Raw genomic sequence first — 22,681 nt, 5'->3', positions numbered from 1 at the left:
AATCATTCATTCAATTGATTAATAAGAAAAATTGATTCATTCGTGAATTAAACAATTTAACCACTCTTCGTGAGTTGTTGAATGTTCATACAGCTGATTCATTCATAATGCTGATTTATTTGGGAACAAAACAAGTCATTGAATCATTCATTCAACTTATTTGTTCAAAACACTAATACATTCATCAACATAACAAATGACTTTCTTTATGAGTGAGTCAATGAATAATCCATTCACACCACTTTTTCTTTTCAAAAACACTAATTCATTCAGGTATGAGACAAGTGACTGTCTATATGGCTGAGTCTCTTTATGAATCATTAACTCAGCCCATTCGTTCAAAATTTGATTTACTGAGGAATATAACGAATGACTGTTTATGAGTGATTCATTGAATCTTTTACTCAACCGATTTGATCAAAAGAACTGATTTGTTGAGGAGTAAAACAAGTGATTGTCATTATGAGTGGTTCATTGGATTGTTAATTCACCAGTTAATTCAAAATATTTATTTATTCTGAAATGTAACAAATGACTGTGTTTATTAGTGATTAACTGAATCATTTACTAAACAGATTTGTTCGAAAGTACTGATTTATTTAGGAATAAAACAAGTGACTGCCATTATGGGTGATTAATTGTATCATTTATGCAACCGATTTGTTAAAAAACACTGATTCATTCAGGAATTGAATAAGTGACAGTCATCAGAAGTGAGTGATTGAATCATTCTTTTAACCAATTAAAAAAACAACAACAATAATGATTCACTAAGGAACTAAATAAGTGGCTAAGTGAATAAATGAATCAATTTATTTAAAAACACTGATGTGTCCTCAGTGTCAGGTAGCGTTTTTGAATTTTTTTTCTCATTGCTTATTGTTGCAAAATTAAATATTGCCCTATTCAATAACCTAAAATCATTTATGCCATAGACATTGTTAATGTTGAAATATCTCCAATCTGCAAACAGTTTTTTTCTGCATAGTATCAAGTATGAGTAAGAGTATGTGCTACACAGACCTGACACTAGTTTGGGCATGTAATCATTGCCCTCTGTGTGAATGATTGTGTGTGATGAATGTGTGTGATTCGTTTGTCTCCTTCAGTCTCTATCATCCAGGAATGGGCCTGTCTGCATGTTCTGTTACTCTGCGGCTTAAAAAGCATGCTTATCTATTTATTACTTACACGAGTGACATGAAACCTTGAGTAATCCATATCATGCACAAGAGACAGACGGACAGGGATTTGAATGAGATTAAAAAAAAAAAGAGGCTAATAAGGCAAAAGCATAAATAATGGTTTTGCACTGTTAGGGGTGTCCCATTTAATCACAGCAGCTGTTTTTGATTACTTTGGCTTGGTGGGAGGGATGCATTATGAAGCCCTTGCTGATGGTGTTTACTGCAGCAGAGCGTGGAGACCGTATCCCTAACACTGTGTGTCAAATTCGGACGAGGATAGTGTTGTTTGCGTGCTTGTGTGTGACAAGGGAAGGCGGGGTAGTGACCGGGCTGCTGGAGAACTGCAGTCTGCTTCTTATTAGTGTGAAGAGCATTTGGGTTCTGGTCTAAAGTATCCCAATATCCTCTCATATAATCCACTCTCTCCTGCCAGAGGGATCCAGCTGTGGGTCAGTGCTAGGGGAAAGATACTCTGAGGCCTTCAAAATCGAAAGCGGCATTTACTTCAAAGATCTACAATGGCATTTCAGTGATTAATCTTGTATTATGAATAGGCCTATAAGTTTTAAATACAATTGGATGTTTTACTCAATAATACAAAAGGAACTACGTGCACTTAATGCATATTAATTGGTGTTTGCACTATTACCAAAAATTTGTCCCGTAACTCATTTATGCAAAGGACAAAAATAATATTATGTCTCTAAGTGATCAAATTATAATTTTCACCTGGCAAATAATAAAATGGGTGAAAAAATTGCCTTAAATAATTTTATGTCTCTAATTGATGGATTTTTTTTTTTTGTTTGGGAATTAATGAATTGTTTGCATGATCCCCAGTTTGGAGGAGTTTGTCTAAATAAAGTATCACAAATAACCATGACTCTGAAGCAGATATCCGCTCCTGAGGATGTTTGTGAGTGGATTAAACTACCAAAACAAAACATTCCAGTCGATCTATCAAATTGTCACTCACTGCAATTCAGAGAAAGATATGAAAGAGATCCGTCAAGTAACTCAACTCTTAGACATTTCATGCTCTGTCTCGCTCACTCACTCACTCGCAAACACAATTCCTCACGGGCTCCCAGGGGAAGGACTTAGATTTATGTATGTTTATTTACTTCAGCACAAGCAGTCTCCTGTGGTCTCGTATGGTTCAGCATTCCTAGATGAAAACCAGGAATTTCTTTCAATATAAATTCAAACACCCCACCACACAATTCCAAGGAGCTCTTTATCACTTCTTCTTATCAAAGAAAGTCTATCTTGGATCTTAATTTCTGTATTTGTTAAAGGCTGTGTGCTCTAATTTATAGTGTGACCTATTTTAATTTACTTCTGTCTTATACTTTTCCCAGGTGTTTTGAGGGGTTTTATTTGTGTTTGTGTCCTGCTCTTAATAGAAGAAACTGCTGAACTTGTTTAGGAAGCTCTTGTGAAAAAGTACACTTCAGCATACTTTTAAAAAAAAGTACTTTTTATGGAAATAATGGTCTATGCTTTAAAAAAAAATTCTAAGCAAGTATGCTGTTTTGTATATTTTTGTGACTTTTGAGCCCCCTACTGTTAGTGGAATTTACTGTAGTAATTACATTATAGTAAATGTAGTAAATACAGTGAATTTTTGTTCACGTGCATTTCTTGCTGCTGTAAAGCAATCCGCCCTTTTCGCAGAGCAAACTTGATACGTGAAGTGCAAATTAATTGCATGTTATTTACAATTAGGCTAAATGAAAATTTTTACATTTATAATAAATGCAATTAGTTGAACATTTTTGACCCACTTAAGTGGGACTTTCATAAATATGTAATATGTCTGTTGCTTTTGAAATCTGGTTAAAGTTAACATTTATGGTAAACTAAAATATACTTTAGTTTGAATTTCTGTTGAAATTGAAAATGTCATGTATTTACCTTTTTAAGTACACATTTGTAATGATGAAGTTGCAGTTTAGTACATTTAAAATATACTAACTTAAATGTAATATCAAATAACACACTACAATTCAAAATATAATCAAGTGCTTTACATGTTTTTAAGTATACTTTTTCAAAGGGAACTTAAGTGTTTTAAACACTTGAAAGTACCTACTCTCTGTAAGTATACTTTTATTTCATTTATATTATATTATCCACAAGTAGTTCTTTTGAAAAATATTCTTTTAAGATGTGCACATACAATACAATTAAGCACACTTCTTTTTCACAAGGGGGTTCAAGGCCAAGTGACTAAAGAATCGTTTGATGAAAGGAACACACACATGTCCTAAATTAAACACAACTGTCGGATGGTGAGTCATACGCCGGCACAGGGAACCAAATGTGTGCGTAAGTGCACAACAACCAAAATATTTGGTTGCTTGTATTGTATTTTATTGTATGCAGAAGCCATTGAGTGGTCACAGTTTGGTTGTCTTTCATGTAATAAACTTCCCTCGTTTTCACAACCGTGGTCAGTTTTTGGAACAAATATGAGACAAACATTATTTTTGCATTATTAAATATAAGACAAACACATTATTTGTACTTCAAAAGTTTTTGCAAAGAGGTAAACTAATAAAAAGGAATACTGATTCTGAATGATTTGTGAACACCGCATGACTTTATGAGCTCTGTGTTTGTTCTGAACCCAACGGTGAAAAATCTATGAGGTTGAAGGAGTTCATGCATGTCACATTTGTAGTGCGCTAATGTGTTTTCTGTGGTGAATCGGGCAATCAGCCATTTACAACATAGAGATCCTCTTCTTTTAGACATATTGCCATTCTTTCACTGAAATACACTTTAGATAGCTTAGACAGAATTTATGTTGGCCTCAGCACGTTTTGAGTGAAATAATCCTCTTTTCACCCTTTTTTTCCCCAGTGTTATGACATTGAACATGTCAGTATTAGTGTATGTTTCATACAGAGAGTAGAAAGCACAGTAGGATTTGGCACTGAACTTAATTTATACAATAGTTCATTCTGGTCCTCAAACTTAATTGGTCGAGTTGTGTTCCAAGAGTGCCGATGTAATTTATTTAAATTGATGTTTTTGATTGCCATCATCCATGCATACGTTTCATTTTGTAACTTTTTTATGTAATTTTGAAGTAAAATGTCATTACTTGACACAATTTTTCATTCTTGAGATCTCCCTCCATCCAATCAATAATTGATGGACAGAATCAAGTCCCCACCCTACTTTTTATTTTTGAAGAATCTGTCTCTACTTCTGTTACAATGTAACTTTAAAGGGATAGTTCACCCAAAAATTATGTCTTTATTGACTCACCCTCATGTCGTTCCAAACCCGTGAGACCTCCGTTCATCTTCGGAACACAGTATAAGATATTTTAGATTTAGTCCGAGAGCTTTCTGTCCCTCCATTGAGAATGTATGTACGGTATACTGTCCACGTCCAGAAAGGTAATAAAAACATCTTCAAAGTAGTCCATGTGACATCAGAGGGTCCGTTGGAATTTTTTGAAGCATCGAAAATACAATTTTGGTCCAAAAATATCAAAAACTACGACTTTATTCAGCATTGTCTTCTCTCCCGGGTCTGTTATGAGCGCGTTCACAACACTGCAGTTTAGTGATATCCGGTTCGCGAACGAATCACTCGATGTAACCGGATCTTCTTGAACCATTTCACCAAATCGAACTGAAACAATAAGCATTAATCCACAAATTACTTTAGCTGTTAACTTTTTTAACATGGCTGACACTCCCTCTGAGTTCAAATAAATCAATATCCCGGAGTAATTCATTTACTCAAACAGTACACTGACTGAACCGAGCCAGATAACGAACGAAACATTGACTCGTTCTCGAGTCAAGAACCGTTTCTGTCGGACGCGTCCGGTTCGAGAAGCGAGGAGCTGATGATACTGCACATGCGTGATTCAGCGTGATTCAGACTGACACACAGCGCGTCTGAACTGAACTGGTTCTTTTGGTGATTGATTCTGAACTGATTCTGTGCTAATGTTATGAGCGCGGGTAAACTGAAGGCTTGAATCAAGGGCAATCATCGCCAGTGAAGTCATTACGTCGAGCGCAAAAGAACTGGTGAACCGTTTTTCGGCAACCGGTTTATTGAATCAAACTGTCCGAAAGAACCGGTTCGCGGAAAAGAACAACTTCCCATCACTACCGGTGATCCGAAAACCGATGCAACCGGTTCTTGACTCGAGAACGAGTCAATGTTTCGTTCGTTATCTGGCTCGGTCAGCAGTTCAGTCAGTGTACTGTTTTGAGTAAATGAATTACTCCGGGATATTGGTTTATTTGAACTCAGAGGGAGTGTCAGCCATGTTAAAAAAGTTAACAGCTTAAGTCATTTGTGGATTAATGCTTATTGTAGATGCGAACCGTTTCAAACGATTCAGTTCGATTTGGTGAACTGGTTCAAGAAGATCCGGTTACATCGAGTGATTCGTTCGCGAACCGGATATCACTAAACTGCAGTGTTGTGAACGCGCTCATAACAGACCCGGGAGAGAAGTCAGTGCTGAATAAAGTCGTAGTTTTTTGATATTTTTTGGACCAAAATGTATTTTTGATGCTTCAAAAAATTCTAACGGACCCTCTGATGTCACATGGACTACTTTGAAGATGTTTTTTATTTACCTTTCTGGACGTGGACAGTATACCGTACATGCATTCTCAATGGAGGAACAGAAAGCTCTCGGACTAAATCTAAAATATCTTATACTGTGTTCCGAAGATGAACGGAGGTCTCATGGGTTTGGAACGACATGAGGGTGAGTCATTAATGACATAATTTTCATTTTTGGGTGAACTATCCCTTTAAGTTGCTCTTTTTGCAGGTTACATTGTTATGCCTGTAGGTGGCAGCAAGTGACTGTCCTTAGGAATGATTAATTGAATAACTCATTCAACTGATTCACTAAATTCTTTCAGCAACAAACAAGTGACTGTCTTTATGAGTGAATAATTGAATCTTGAACTCAAACTCTTCTTTTAACAACTTTAATTCAACTGAATTGTTCAAAAAACTGATCCATTGAAGTGACTGGCTATGTCCAAAAGCACATATTCAGTAATCACAGTAGGTACTTCTTTTGAATAAGTAATTAAATTGTGACCATTAGAATGCTCTACATAGTATGAATGTGTGTAGTATGAATCTAATTTAATTCGGATATAGCCACTGTCTTTATTAGTGAATCATTGAATCATGAACTCAACTGATTAATTCCTTTCACTGCCTTACTGAGGAATGAAATAAGTGACTGAGTGTCATTGATTCATTCGCCTCACTGATTCAGTCAGAAATGCAACCACTTTGTGTTATAGAGAGGTGAATTTACTGTTGATTCTGCTGTTGACTCTGCTTAATAACTGTTTTTGTTGGCAGGATCAGTTATTTCCCTAAAATGTAGGTTTCTCAATATATAAGTTACTCTACAAAAACTTGTTTAATGTACTTTTTTTTTTAAAGCCTTATTACATTTGCAATTGTGATGTTGGTCTAATATGTCAGCACTGCTTGTGTGATATATATCTTTAACTTATTAATGCATCATTTTTGAAGCTGTATCACTGAAAGGTTCTGCCTGTCATAATATCATATGTGTATAACATACAGGTATTTTATTTTTATTTTTTACATATTACTCAATGTGCTGGTCCTGAATAATAACCAGAAACCCAGAGTTGGCAGTAATTCAGAGTGTGTAGGTTAGCGCAGGTTATTGGACTTAAAAGCCCTGGAGGCTTTACATTAACTAGAACATTAGTGCAACTCAACACTAATTACCTACTCGAACAGGGGCTCATAATTAGCCTCGTCAAAAACTGTGATTAAGCACTATATCCACATGCATGCAAATGGCTGTATCCACGACCTCTGCTGCTCTGCCCGGTATTTGCCCCGCAATGTTAAAACTATTCAGGAGGGTGTAACACCCAGTTCGGCCAGCAAACAGAGCAACTCGTGATGAACAGAATATGACTGGTAATCATAGATATATGCCAGAAGTTTGTAAAAGACACGCTCTGTGTTTGAAACTAACTTGTTTTACAAATAACACTGGAGAAACAGAGCCTCCGGGGGTGAGGAACTAACCAATAAGCATCACTCGTCACTGAAGCCCACTAACAGCATAAATCCATCAGAAAAACCCCGTGGACCGGGGAGAGAACTGATTAATGAGTCATTGTGCTCAGTTACTTTTCCTTCATTTTTAAGTGACTGTTACAAGCAGCATTCCAGGATGTAATTACTGTAAACACAACATACGCACAGCAAAGCATTAGATGCCTGTGAGGCCATTACTTACACAAAAAATATTTCCACACACCCCTCTGCCACCTATATACACATTTCCAGTAACCTGATCTCTGAGGACTAGATGAGCAACTTCAGAATAATGAAGAACTGATAATATTTAAAAGAGGTGAACTTTAATAATTTTTTGATTATTAATAATAGATTTTTGATTATTAGAGGGCACAAAAAATCATGTCTATATACTTTGATAATATATAAGAAATATAATAAAGGTTCCATAATTCATATGGAATTAATATAATAATGTTCCATTATAATAAATGTTTCCACAATTACAATTAAATAATCAATTATCTCAGAATTCTAACTTTTCCCTCAGAACTGATATCTGGCAATTCAGGGAAAAAAGTCACAAATGCAAACTTTCAGTTCTCAGAAAAAGAAAAAAAAAAAAGAATTGTGAGATATGAATTTAGAATTCAGAGGAAAAAAAAAATGTCAGAATTGTAAGAATTTTTTTCTTCTTTTCTGTAGTGGAAACCGGCTATATTAACCACCTGCTATTGTGTGCACCACTGCCACAAGCTTTATATATATATATATATATATATATATATATATATATGCACCACTGCCACAAGCTTCTAGCTTTCAGTCATACAAACCAACAGTAGTTATTTGACAAATTTCAACCAGATTCAGAGGTTAAAAAGGCAAAGTACCACCTGTACCACATCAGGACTAGCACCAATCAAGTGCATACTGTAATAAAAAAAAAAGTGCTTCTGTTAGCTGCATAACAGTAACGTGAAGGACAGCATATCACTTCTTTAAAAGATAAAGAAAACCTGCTATCAGTGAGTAGATCCGGTCTTTATATTGGCTCGGTGTTGTGTTTATGTGTCAAGTGTGTTTAGGTTTAAAGAGCAAATATATCAAGGGAGTAAGAATATCTTTCTAGGTAGAGAGAATAACACTGGGACATTATAAACAGTAAGTGTATGTGTGTGGTCAAAATCGAAGCGAGAAAGAGACATACATTTGGTTTGTTCTTTTAGACTATTTCAAATTATGAAAATATGACACTATAGGACAGTATTTCAATTATTAGATGTAAGATAGTACAGTAATGGTTATGGACTGAAGTGCATGAAACAGCCCCATAGTGATTATTTCGGTATACTGACATTGGAGCCTGAACATATGATACACTGGCCACTATCTCTGTGGATGAGCACCTCACCATACATGGCTCTGGATCTATCACTGTGGCTTATATTCAAATTCAGGTTAAAGGTTGAGGCAGAAAATGTGTGGGCTTCGTCTGCCCTCTGGTGGACGTGAACAGAGGTATGAAACAGTATTTCACAGATATTGTAAAAAATAAACCTAAAAAACTACTTTTGCATGACTATACCATCAATAACATGTAATGCAATGAATCATAATTGCATAAAAGCAGCAGTATAAAATGTAAATTAAGGTAGAAATTGTGAGATGTTTGTTAGCTGCACATTATTAAAATATGTAATAACATTCACTTCACACTTTTTTTTTTCCTTTTAGTTAGGTTAGTTAAGATTTTGAAAATAATTCAAAAGTAATACAAATGCTTAGCAAAACATTCGCTTTTCTTACTGCAAACATACAAAATAATGGGTGAATCATCTTTAACAACATATACTGTAACAAGCTATTGTAAATACACTGTACAGATTTATCTATATTCATGCATTTTGAAATCAGAAGTTGGTCTGGAAGCTGACACTCCTGCCCTGTGCAGTCTAGCCTGTGTAGCATCTGATCAATAAATGTGCATTCAATATTATGTACCTAAGGTTACTTGCTGCACAATCCATAACCTAGCGAGACTAATACGCTGCCATAGCGTGTGTGATATCGGTCTGAAGATTGTTTAGTGCATAAAACAAACACAATCTCTGAGATTCCCAGATACATTTGGAGGAGGACTACTTTGAAGGAGTTCCTGGTCACTTTCACCGCTTCTCCAGTTTCTTAAACTTGGCCTCTGTGAAGAAACACACAAATAGAAGTAACTGCACAAGTGAAACACAAAATACTGAGCGATTCAGTTACACATTTGAATGTTATATTAATCTCACAAAATGAGCTCACTACTATAACGGAAAAGGGACCCGAGCATCAATTTTGGTCTCATCTAATGTCCATTTAATCAACTGTTCAGTGATTAATCCAGGGGTATTTCATTTTTCAAAAGGTCCAGTCTCGGCATTTGTTGATCTCTTAAACATAATATGAGTAATGCTATAACTGTCTAAAGATCTACATACAAAGAAACAAATTATTTCATTAAATTATACATCTAAAACTTATCATATCAAATTATCATAAACTGGTTTGCACCCTATTGTCATGACTGTCATCATATTGTTTTCTGTACAGTGTGTTTACAAACCTAATGGTGTCCTTCATCGCTTTTAATCAAATTAAATATAAAATATATAAAAGCAAATAATAAAACAGTAAAAGAGCTCTTAGTACTCACCCAGTTTCTTTGAATATGTGTCTAGTTTATAAGCAGCCTGTTCCAGAGCCGTAACCTGCTCTTCGATCTGGTTAATCTGATCCAGATAAGGCTGCAAACTGGCATCTAGAGCAAAAAAAAGAGGACATCATTTAAAACAATCAATATATGGCTTGCATACTCGCTTATTAGCACAAAAATAAATGCATGCAATGATAACAGTGATGTTCATAAACACAAGTGTACTTTGAACATTATGATAAGACAATCTGGTTGGGAAAAAAAGAAGCTTAATGTCATATTAACAACATACATTGGTTGATTTGATATATTGCTGCCACATTTCTCACATTTCTGGTTGAGATCTTGTAGATTGCGGCTGATGTTGATGGATATGTCCTTCATCTCCATGTACTTCAGACTGGTGAGTTTGTTCATGTTCTCCAGGAGCTTGTAGTCCTCACAGGTTGCTGAGCAAACAGAACAAATATTACACACGGAGTTCTATATAAACAGAAAGAGAGAGACATATATTCATTATTCTTCTATTATCATTACCGGTGAGCTCTCCCTGTAAGAAAACTGACATTTTGTCAAACATGTCTCTGCAGAGCTCATTGATATCAGGTTCAGCGGGTTCAGTGGCCTCCTCCGCCGTCTCCACTCCTCCGTCATCTGTTACAGACAGCAGACACTTTTAGTGAGCAGAGTTTTTAAGCACTAAATGTATTTATCTAGTTAGACAGCTTACTGGGTTTTGAGACACAGACACAGTCTAGTGACAAATGTACACAAAACGCATCGTTCTCTTTGGAAACAGAACAAGTCAAACACCCAAAACAGGGTGCATTCGCTCAAAAATAAGCGACAAACACAACCTGACGTTGCAATAGCTGCACTGGAAAGCTGAGAGAATCTCTACTACAGATGAAGCTGCAGTGACTTGCACACAGGCTGATTTATTTACAAAAGCAGCTTACTGTTAGTACTGGGTCTTTTGGCTTTTGGGTTCTCTGTCGCATCGTCTCTCCTGTGCTCCTGCTCGTGCTCGTGCTCGGGCTCGGGCTCGGCTGTGAGCTGGAGGTCGGTCGGGGGAGCGGGCGCTTTGCAGATGCTGTCCATCACTGCGGACTCATCTCCTGTAGCTGCCATTTTCAGCTCACATGATCACATGACCAGAACCAGTTTCACGTGACTCCTCGTTTCTGTCTTTTTTTCTTATGCAGTGAAATTAAATCGAATTGTTTTTTTAAGAAAAATCTGGTGTAGCGAAGCTGAGATAACACTTTATTATTTATGAAGCGTTACGATAATATGTGAAAACAATTACAAAGTAATCAGATTTGTTACTCTTACTTCTTTTGTATGTAATATTCTTTTTGACATGCATATCAGATACAGTTCCCAAATACAGAATGTGAAACTTAAAGGTGTATCATGAATTAATAAAGTATAGGTCAAAAACACGTTTCATATGCCGATATGGGTGGGGCTGCGTGACAACGCTGCCAATTTAAAAAGAGTGAAGCACAGAACAATGAGCTTCTATGATATGTATTTCCGCCCGAGTGCTTTTCAAAATAATTATTAATGCGAAATTGGATTAGTACTCGGAATTTTGTCCTCGTGTCTTTTTGTGTGGATTCTAAATGTAGTGATATATATATAGTGCTGTCAAAAAAGCTTTTTTTTTTTTTATAATATGTTTACAGACATGCATATATATTAAAAAAATATGTTTTGTTTATATATAAAATATATTTATATAATATTAATATATATATGTGTGTGTGTGTGTGTGTGTGTGTGTGTGTGTTTATATATGTGTGTGTGCATTTATATATACATAAGAAATATACACATTTCACATATATTATATAAACTAAAATGTTATTTCTATGTGATTAATCGTGATATATTGTGTGTGTGCATTTATATATACATAAGAAATATACACATTTCACACACACACACATATATATATATAAAGATAATACATTTCAGATTACATTAAATATTTTTTTAATTTTATTGATTCATTAAATTCAAACTAATTCAAAAAGCACAATAAACTAATAACTTAAACAACTGATCAATAAATAATCCACTTAAAATATATCCAGTTTCTTCTTTAAAAGAATGATACTATAACATGAAATGTGTGTTATATAGTACACTTTGAGTCATATTTTACTAATTTTCACACACATATTAATGATAAGGGAAATATTATTATTCACACTTTATGATGTTGAATGAATGTATCTACTGATTATTTGTATTATTAATTTACTTGTGTTGCTTGTTTCTTTATTTTATTATTTTATTTAAGTCATTATTTTATATACATGCATTTTTCTTACAATTTATATGTATTATTATTATTATTATTATTATTATGAAGGTTTTTTTTTGTACCTTTGTTTTGAAAAGACTATCCGTCTACACCCTCCTAGCGTTCCATTGGCGTCGCCCGCTTCACAGGTTTGGCGTGGCCCTCTCTCAGCCCGCTGCCCTCTGCCTGTGACGGGAATCCATCGTGACAGGATACCAGCAGCACCACCGACTGTAAACATGGCGGCGTGCACAGCCAGATGCCTGTGCTATGTGCCCCCTTACTGAAGCCCGGATCATCGACACACTTCCATGATGGAGACAGAGGAGGAGCAGCACATGACCACGCTGTTATGCATGGGCTTCCCAGACCCGGTGGCCATCCGGAAAGCTCCGCCTGGCCAAAAACGACATCAACGAGGCTGTAGCGCTGCTCACCAACGAAAGCCCGGGACTCGGATACGGCTACGAGCCGATGGAAAGCGGCCCATCCCCGAGCTCCGGCCTCAGCGGAGACGGCGAGAGCAGCGGGCGCACGGGCACCGGAGGGTTTGATCCTCCGCCTGCGTATCACGATGTCGTGGAAAGTGAGGTATGATTATGAAACGCATGCATTTGGGATCATTCGCACGGTTGCTTGAGGCGGAACCACCGGGGCTGTCAAAAACCGGAGGGAAAGGCGCGCGCACGCCTTTATCGCCTCTGCATAAGCATGTAACGTTATTACCTGTTGTGCATGTGCATGCAACACCTGACAAGGATGTCAAGATATTTTCTCTTAACGTTACATGCTTATGCATGCTTTAGCAGGTTACGAAGAAATTCAGCAGAGGCATTCATTCACATGGCAGCAGAAGTTGTAGTATCTTGGGGGATGGGTGTTCGTAGATTGCATTTAAACGCGTGACTTTGTTAGAGTTTACTTTGTTTTTATTTGCGCGTTGAAAGGGAAGCATTCAGCCAATGGAGTGTTTTTCCTCTTGATCAATTATTAAACTAATGTCTGTCTTGCTGTTGAGTAATAGGAGGAAACGTGTGGCTGATGATTTGTCTGTCTTGCTGTTATGATTCATGTAAGGTTGTTCAGATTCCAAATCTCAAGAGTAAACTACTTTTTAAAATACTCGTAATCAGTACATTAGACTTACACAGTTTGCATTGTCATTTCTGTTATGTTAAACCTCTGATTCTTCAAGTCCGCGGAGAAGCCAATACTCAGAAGACAACAAGATAATGTTACTGGGTTGACAATTAGACAGACAGTGTGATGAGATTAATTTGCTGTCCACGGAAATAGTCCTAGCAAAATTCACATGTTCTTTAATATATTTTTTGTGTGTGCATTGGAGTCTCGCCCCTAGTCATTCCCACGTAAGAGATGAACAAACACTTTAATTAACATTAACACATTAATTAATGTATTGTTTGTTCGTTTGTATACGCGCGCAAGGTTTGGATGTGATGTCTTCTGTTCTTAGTGTGTCTCTGGTCTGCCTAATTCATCCTTCCTCATTAGTGTCTTGAGATTGAAAGCAGGAATTCATCAAATGTATGTTTGGAATGGCATTAAATGTTGCATTGATACAGTCATCACTTCTACGAATGAATGGATATTGCTGTAAAATTTCATGTTTTTCAATATTGTTTTTTTGTATGTAGTTACTTTTTCCTAATATGCTTTAAAATCATAAGATCTGATTTTGTTTTATTATGTTTAAATTAAGATGATTTTAACTTTCCATAAGTCTATTGTGGCTCTTTTCTGATTTTTTATCTGTCAAAATAGCACAAAAGCTACATCAGTATATGGTTCGGTTAGCACAAATGTAATCTAAATGATGGAAAAAACCTGGAAAAGTCATGGAATTTCAAAACGGCAATTTCCCAGGCCCGAGATTTTCGCTCGTTTTTTGGGACAGTTGATAGAATTGTCACTTGCCTGTATCATTTGGACATCTTTTTTAAACCATTCAGTAGTTGTGCGCTCCACAATGGTTTTGGGACAGTTGATAGAATTGTCACTTGCCTGTATCATTTAAGCTCCGCATATAAAGCCGCCTCGCAAACACCTCGCGACTACCAAATTGAGTGATTTTTTGCAGCTTATTGCGTTTAAGAAGCTAAATACACACAGTTATGTCAAAATGCCCGCCTGGCGAGTATTCTCATAAACACAGTCGGTTTTGTCTTAAGTGAATGTACTGTAAGCAGTTGTTGAGAAAGAAAACCATTGTGTGTATAAGAATATTGGATCTGTGCTTTAGGTCTTAAAGGGACAGCAGCCTAATAAAGCTGTGTGTCTGTCATTATTGTTAATCAAACAACAAAAGACAAAAAATATGAGTGATTAAGATGTATCGATGATTTTGGATAAATAACTTTTGTAACTTTAATTTTAACCATTAAAGGCCCGGTTTTACAGACAGGGCTTAGACTAAGCCAGGATTAGGCCATAGTTCAATTAGGACATTTAAGTCATTTTTATTAACATGCCTTAGAAAAATCATTTACTTGTGTGCATCTTGAGACAAAACAAAGTCACGGATATATTTGTCTTTGAGTAAGTGAAAGTTTCTTTTATTTATTAAAGATCAGTTTTTGAATTTTTTTCTGGGATATTTCTGTATATTTCTGTAACTGAATACTAGGCTACTTGTTAGACCTAAATAATTTCCTAAATGCAAGGTCCTGAGTTTAGTTGATAATATTGGTTAAATAAATTGTAATATTCAGTGATGTATTATGTTCTCTGCGTGGAGAAACGTCTGGAACAGTTACTATAAACAAATAGAAAGCAAATAAATTAGGGGTGCTCTGATCAGGATTTTTGAGGCCGATCACTGATCACAGAAAGCAGTATCTGCCGATGCAGATCTTTTTAAAGCCTTCTTTTTATCATTTATAACTATTTATAGTGGTACTCTAATCAGGATTTTTAGACATTTATTCAGGGCCTGAATTTCATTTCTGAAAATGGAGGGAATTCCCCTCTTACGTGACTCTTGTGAGAGGAGAAGCAGCACGGACTGTGCTTTCACACAAGAGTCTGCTAATGATCCGTGGCTGTTTACCACAAACACAACATTTCTCCATTACTTTGATTTCAAATCCAAACATTGACCCTGAAAATACTTTTTCAGCATTCCAATTTTTTTTTAATACAATCTTTCACAGACATGTTTAAACAAATATAAGCAACACGTTATTCAATGCTTTTTACTTTTGCATTTACTTCTAGATTTATATATTAAGTTGCTCAAGCAATTGGCAAAACGTTTAAACTACTTTTCTTACGTTATCACAAACTTACCATTGACAGAAATAGTCAGCTCTATTGCCTTTTCTTTTGCATTTAAATCTTTATTACAAGCAATCCTGCGGTTCATAAAGAACTTTCTTTTCCTACCTCCACCACGAGTGCCATCTATTATTGCCTTGTTTATCTAAAAGTGCTCTTTCCCTTAAAACCAAGCCAAAAAGCCATATGTGTTGACTGTGAAACACAGTAGATTTTAATAATATGCATTTATGGTGTAATTACAACATATTTGTGTCAATCCATGTTTATATTTACTGCAAACAATGCGCTGTTACTTTAATTCAGCGCTTGCAGCGCAGCAGAAATAGACTCGGTGGGGAAATGATCTTTTCTCTACAGCAGACGCACCGCTCCTAAACGCACTGCCGGACCACAACCGTGTGCAGTGAATGCTTTAATCCGTTAATATGAGCATGGAAAAAATACGGCCCACGTATTATAGACAGACGCAATGTGTGGTGATTTTAAGCCATTTGTATATTTTGAGAGAGAGTGTGCGCGCGCGCACGGTGATTGAGTGTGGGTGTTTTTGATGTTTTATATAATGGAAGGTTTTCAAATTACTTTATAAGTTATTTAATGAAAAAAATTATGACTGTGAGTACCTCACCTTCAGCATTATAATTATTTCACCCGCACCGGACAGAGACTGAGACGGGCGGCTGCATGTCATGCCAAACCTCTCACGGCAGCGTCATGAGCTTGAGATCGTTTTTTTGAGATCGGCCTTTTAGAGACCGCTGATCAATCATCCCAATGTGATTATCGGCCAATAGTGATTGCTAGCCGAGTAATCGGAGCACCCCTAAAATAAATAGCATTAATAGTCATTAACTTTAGTTAACATATGCAATGATAATTTTGAACATCGATTTTTATTCTTGTTTTACATATATACATGTAAAATAATGGAACATTAGGTCATGAATATTGTCTCAAAATTCATTGAAATTTATTGGTAAAAATGTGTATGAACCATGAGTTTAACAACATTTTTGTTTAAAGCAAGCAAATATTGTCAATGGGGTATGAAAACTTGTTTTCCCTATGAAATAAGTTGATTTTTCTGAGCCCATTGGCATACATATTTGTATAACACTTTACAATAAGGTTCATTAGTTAACATTAGTTAACTACTTTAGTTAACAAACTAAGAATGAACACTACAGCATTTATTAATCTTAGTTCATTTCAACATTTACTAATGGATTATTATTTTTGTTTTAATTAAACTCTGTTCATTTTAATCAACTTCTAATAAAACAAGACTTTGTATGAAAAAAGAAGTTACATTTCAAGGCTTCGGTCACTTTTGACCGCAATGCAAGTGTGACTCCTAAACGAAGAGGGCCAGAGGGTTAAATATGTGTTAATTACTTCAACCATGGCTTGTATCAGTGCGGAAAAGCTATTTTAAAAATTATATATATATATATATATATCATAATTGTATATCATATATCGCGGTATTTTCTTGGAAACTTATTGAATGTTTAGCAACTGAAGCTGCAGCTTGCTTTGTTTCAGAGCAAAAGTCTGTTTTAACACACTCTTCTCACTGCAGTTTGTGATGATGTTGCAGATGGTGGAAGAGATCTGAAGTGCTTCCCTTTTTGGATGCAACCTGTTCATGACATAATCTGTTTATTATTTCTTCAGTTAATGCATTTGTTAGATAATTCAAAGCTATGAAAAAAACAATTATAGTGAATGTATCTATCTGTGGCTGTGCTATACATTATGTGCAAAATGTTAACTGCTAAGAGGTAGGAGGAACACACTTTCACTCATCTGAACATAGTAATTATATTACATTCCATATAAAGCATGTCTCATGTTCATGATAACTTGGATCATCTTCGTTTCCTGCAGCAGCTCAGTCTGTGTTTTCCGCTTTTTTTTTTTTTTTTTTGTCAGATGCGTTTACAATATCAGAGTGTATTGATATAAACCGTATTGCCTCTTTATATATCTCATTTGAATATACTAACTTTTCTTCCTTATTTGTGACATATATCTGATTTAAGTGGCTTCTCACACTAGAAAATATATAGGGCGGGTCTTATTTTGTCTGTTGGTAATTGATTGGATCATTGAACCTTTGTCCATTGTAGTGATCAGCGAACACATCATCAGAAAAGAGAAAAGATGCTGCAAGAAGGAGAATATGTTAATGTTTTTATTAAAGATTGTGAGGGCACAAGAATAAAAAAATAATAATTGCATGGATAAAGGATTTATAATAAACACTGAAATATTCCATAAAACAATAAGAATTGTGCATTTTGATTTCATGGTGACTTTAAAAAATCAATTTGGTAAAAATTATCCAAAAAACATCTTTGGTTTCAGGTGTTTACAGTGACTTGTCATCAACTCTAAATAAACCAAAGCATAACCTGTAGTTGTTTTAAGACATAATAAGTAGAAATATGGCTACGATAAATGGGTGGTAATATGGCCTAGCCATTCTGTTCCAGCCCTGTTTGTAATTGGTTCATGTAGAAATGCCATTGTTTCAAAAGAAATCCAGATGACATTTAACCTAGATCCTCTCCAGTCATCCACCCTACATGTCTTAGGTTTGCCTCTTCTGCCTAAAATACGTTGTTGGATGACGTGCAGGTTTGACAAAACTGAATGGTTGTTGTGTAACACTTTTGGCAGAGGTTTGGAAGGGTGTTGATACTACTGGGAAACCTCTGACTAGTGATGATTAGGCGTGTTTGGATTCTGAGTGGCCTATAGGAAGAAAAAGAAAAGGTAGAAAGGTAGGGCTGCACTTAAATCATGATATGGACTAGTGTCTGTTAATATTAAAGCACAAAGACTGCTGTTAAAATAAGTCTGCCTATTGTGTGTGTGTGTGTGTGTGTGTGTGTGTGTGTGTGTGTGTGTGTGTGTGTGTGTGTGTGTGTGTGTGTGTGTGTAAAAGAGCAGCACAGTTTTGTCTGAGTTTCATGAACACGCTTATTTCATCCCCAGAGCTGTTCCAGAGTCATTTCACAATCATTTTATAATAAAATTGATTTCATAGAGCCCTATGTTTGTGATGCAGTTATGAAGTACTTTTTTGGAAAGATTCAGACATGCCTGGCTGCTTTGTTTACCCCTGTTCTTGCATATCACAGGTTGCAAGCACCATGTATCAGGACTATAAATAGAGCCAGCAGGCCTGGTCTGGAGGGTACTGGTACATACACGGGGTCTCTAGTTACCCAGCCGCTCTGCCCAGCACTGCACAGTGCAGAGGGGAACAACAAGCAACTTGCTCAAATCACAGCTTGCAGAATCACATGCACAGCTGCAGAGGTGCGTTAGGAATAAAGATCAGCATTCTAGGTTATGGGCAGCAAACACCTCGGTCTGCCTAAACACAGATGCCATACAGGCATATGAGCAATTAGTTCACACTTAGGGGAGGTTCGAACCCTCTGAGGCTGTGTGTTTAGCAGGCAGTGGGCCCTGCGCACACACCTCATCCCATTCGTACCATGGCAACAGGTTTGGAATGTGCCATGTGAACTTACATCACCCCAAAGACCAGAGGCCTCCTGACAACACCAACTCTCTCTCGTCTCTTTAGATCATTGCACACAAACACCACCCCAGCCCTAGAGTCACCGTGTTTGTTCGAAACATTCATATTACAAATTGCAAAAATTACCTAGAAGGCTTCTAAATGGGCATAGAATGTTTGCGCAGCAAAATTATAAATATCTCCATCGATGTAAACTTTATCCTGCGTTGAAATGCGGACTAGGACATAACAAGTGTCCAGTTGCATACTCACATACTGTTTATTTCCAGAATCAGAGGCACTGTTATGCTAGACTAGATGGGATTCTTGACCTTTAAGAACAGTACACAAGTATGAAGACATGAATGCTTGCAGAGCTCAATAATAAGATGTGCTCAGATTGTTACTGGTCTCAACTATTATATTATATTATATTACTATTTTTTACATTTACATTACCTTTTCTGTCATCTAACACATCTAATATTTTAACAACACTATTAAATGTATCCTTTTACAAATCTCAAAAAGAATATACATTTTCATATTGTAAATTATAATGTTGTGATGCTTAAATGTATTTTTAGAATTTAAAATGATTGCTCTTAGTTGATTGTTTTATTTGATTTATTTAGACAAAAAATATAGAATTGTAATATTGGTATATTATATTATATTATATTATATTATATTATATTATATTATATTATATTATATTATATTATATTATTATAAAAGTGTCCTGTGCACACCAAGGCTGTATTTAATAGATCAAAAACACAGTAAACAGTAATATTGGTTATATTGTGGTCCTGAGTTTAGTTGATAATATTGGTTAAAAAATTGGTTAAATTATTTTCAGAAGCCATTACTCCAGTCTTCAGTGTCATATGATCCTTGAGAAATTATCCTTCAAATATTTTTTATTTTTTGGAACCCATGATGCTTTTTTTTCAGGATTCCTTGATGAATACAAAGTTCAAGAACAACATTTATTGGAAATAGAAATCTTTCGTAATATTATAAACTGTCACTTTTGATCAGTTGCATTTCTGGATGTATAAAAATATACTTCCGTGGTCTCTATTTCTGTCTCTCTGTCTCTCTCTCTCTCTCTCTCTCTCTCTCTCTCTCTCTCTCTCTCTCTCTCTCTCTTCCGAGGTCCTCATAGTGCAGGTGGTGGTTTCCTCCACCGGAGAACAGAATAAGTAATTTGTTCCTGTTGCCTCTCTTCTGCTTTCCCAGCGCTGCCTCTGCTCTCATGCCGCGTCTTGTTTCTCCTGAACACAGCAGCTGTCAGACTCAGTCAACAGAAATGCACAGATCTTTCATGAATCAATAGCTCCACCAGAGCTGTTTAATGTTTCTGTTGCAGAGAATCTGTTGTAATGAGATATTGTAGATAACTCTCATAATAACTCATACCTTAACATCCTTAATGACATCTGTCATTCATTATGACTTATTTACACCTCATTTCCACTGCAAACAAGCATTTATTTGTCACTTTGCAATGATTGGATGCCAAATAAGACCTTAATATAGTCTATATATAAACAGTGACATGCAAAAGTTTGGGAACCCCTTGCGAAATCTGTGAAAATGTAAATAATTTTAACAAAATGCGAGAGATCATATCATATTTTTTTTTTATTTAGTACTGTCCTGAGGAAGATTTTGTACATGAAAGATGTTAAAATTTAGTCCACAAGAAAACAATAGCTGAAATTATTAAAATAACCCCCTTCAAAAGTTCAGGAGTCCCCTTGTTTGTTCTGAACAGTTAAACTGAGCACTGTTCTTCAGAAAAATCCTCCAGCTCCTGCAGAATCTTCAGTTTTCCAGCATCTTTTGCATATTTGAACCCTTTCCAGCAGTGACTGTATGATTTTGAGATCCATCTTTCACACTGAGGACAACTGAGGGACTCAAACACAACTATTCAAAAAAAGTTCAAACATTCACTGATGCTCCAGAAGGAAACATTAAGAGCAGGGGGAGGTGAAAACTTTTGACCAGGGTGATGATGTCCAGATTTTTCTTATTTTGTTGAAATATTTTTTTTTTCCATTTAGTACTGCCCTTCGGAAGCAACAGAAGATACTTGCATGTTTCCCGGAAGCAGGGCTGGGCAAAAAATCGAATGTGATTTTCATGCGCATCTCGTCAGTAAAGCCGCTCCTGTGATAAGTAGTTAATCTCTGAAATGTACAGTAGACAATACATACTGACCAAAAAGAAATGCAGAATAATACAAAAAGTCACTAAAAAGTGATTCAGATGTAATAGAGTTCATTCAGCACAGATTTGTGATGTTTGAGACACATTACTTGCCGAACAGTCTAATAGTTGTGAAGAGACTCTTCTTGAAATATGAAATTGATCTGCAACTAGCTTATTTAAAGCAAGAGTGGCATGTAAAGTTGACTTTATAAACAAGATGAGCCTTTGTGCTTGGTCAGATGGTTTAAGTTTCTGCATGAATGTGCTTTGTCATCTTTCATAGTACACACAATGAAGTCTAGTCAAAGCCTGAAGCTCCTCAGAATCAATGAAACATCTCTGTCACAGTCGCTCCTCTCAGTTTGAGCTCAGCTTAGTGTTAAACCTGCTTCATAATGGCTCTTTAATAAGTAAACAGGAACAGCTGAAGTTCAGTCAGGTCCAAAAGAAGCTTAATTTAACCCTTGAACTCAGACGCTGCCCACAAAGAGGCATTCACTCCTAATCTCAGGTCTAAAACGGATCTCGCTTTTCCCTCTCTGACTTTGAAAATCACTGATTTCCGGACTTTTGGATTGGCGTAGACATCTGACGTTCCCCTGAGCTACAGAAAGCGTGAAGGTGACTTTCACTGTGTGGTTGCGCTCAGTCTTTCCACCCGTACATTCACTTATTCCTCTCACTCAAGGGCAAACATATGTCTTGTATACTAATATCCCTCTGGCAGGAGTGTTTCCTGTACACAGAGTCCTCAGTAGCACAGTATTCTACTGCAGCGTGTACGCTGATAATCACAAAACCAGCGTGGCCTTTAAAGTTGTGCTATAACTGCAGCAAAGCTAAACATAAATAGCCTCAGATATCAGAATTTCATTTTGCACTCCACCAAACAACAACAAATCTGTGCTGCTAGCCTCTGCGCCAGTTTCTTGGGTAACCACGCTCCAGATTGCAGCATTAATTATGAATGTGAAACAGATGACGTAGATAATACATTACATTTGGTTTAAAATGAGACATGTGGAAGCCGCACAAGACGTTAAAGGACATCTGTCAGTCTCACACTGTTTTGAAATGAAGATTAAAAAGACTTATGAATATAAGCTAGGCTAATTTATCAGATATTTGTCTGATAGCCCTTCTTTAAGGTATTCTATAAAAGAAATTACATTTCAACAATGTTGTGTTAATTTGGAAAAAATAATAAAAATAAAATTGGATAAATTGTGTTATTTAGGCCCTTTATTGACCAACATCCATCCTGTTCCTTATTTCTATTTCAAATAAATGTTGTTCTTTTGAATTTTCTATTCATCAAAAAACCCTGAAAAATATATCATGCTTTC

At 36.0% G+C, this 22,681-nt stretch overlaps 2 protein-coding genes across 2 annotated transcripts in view; one reads left to right on the top strand and one right to left on the bottom strand.

The window, feature by feature from the left end:
• The window catches only part of LOC109112960 (ubiquitin carboxyl-terminal hydrolase 24-like), a 67,756-nt gene that overhangs the window by 4,457 nt on the left and 40,618 nt on the right, over positions 1 to 22,681 (top strand). Inside the window, 2 exon segments of the mRNA XM_042777233.1 lie at positions 12,396 to 12,662; positions 12,664 to 12,865. Of these exon segments, the coding sequence (XP_042633167.1) occupies positions 12,586 to 12,662; positions 12,664 to 12,865 (279 nt within the window). The 5' untranslated portion in view covers positions 12,396 to 12,585.
• LOC109112658 (biogenesis of lysosome-related organelles complex 1 subunit 2-like) lies at positions 8,835 to 11,170 on the bottom strand. Its single transcript, XM_019125564.2, has 5 exons — positions 10,920 to 11,170; positions 10,498 to 10,614; positions 10,290 to 10,409; positions 9,961 to 10,065; positions 8,835 to 9,462 (listed from the first exon to the last, which is right to left on the bottom strand). Exons 1-5 carry the CDS (start codon positions 11,089 to 11,091, stop codon positions 9,431 to 9,433), a joined length of 546 nt encoding a protein of 181 aa, XP_018981109.1. The 5' UTR covers positions 11,092 to 11,170; the 3' UTR covers positions 8,835 to 9,430.

This window comes from Cyprinus carpio, chromosome A20 (assembly GCF_018340385.1).
Source record: "Cyprinus carpio isolate SPL01 chromosome A20, ASM1834038v1, whole genome shotgun sequence".
NCBI classification, from domain to species: domain Eukaryota; kingdom Metazoa; phylum Chordata; class Actinopteri; order Cypriniformes; family Cyprinidae; genus Cyprinus; species Cyprinus carpio.
Note: the sequence above shows the minus strand (reverse complement) of the source record. Positions and strands in the feature narration are given on the sequence as shown.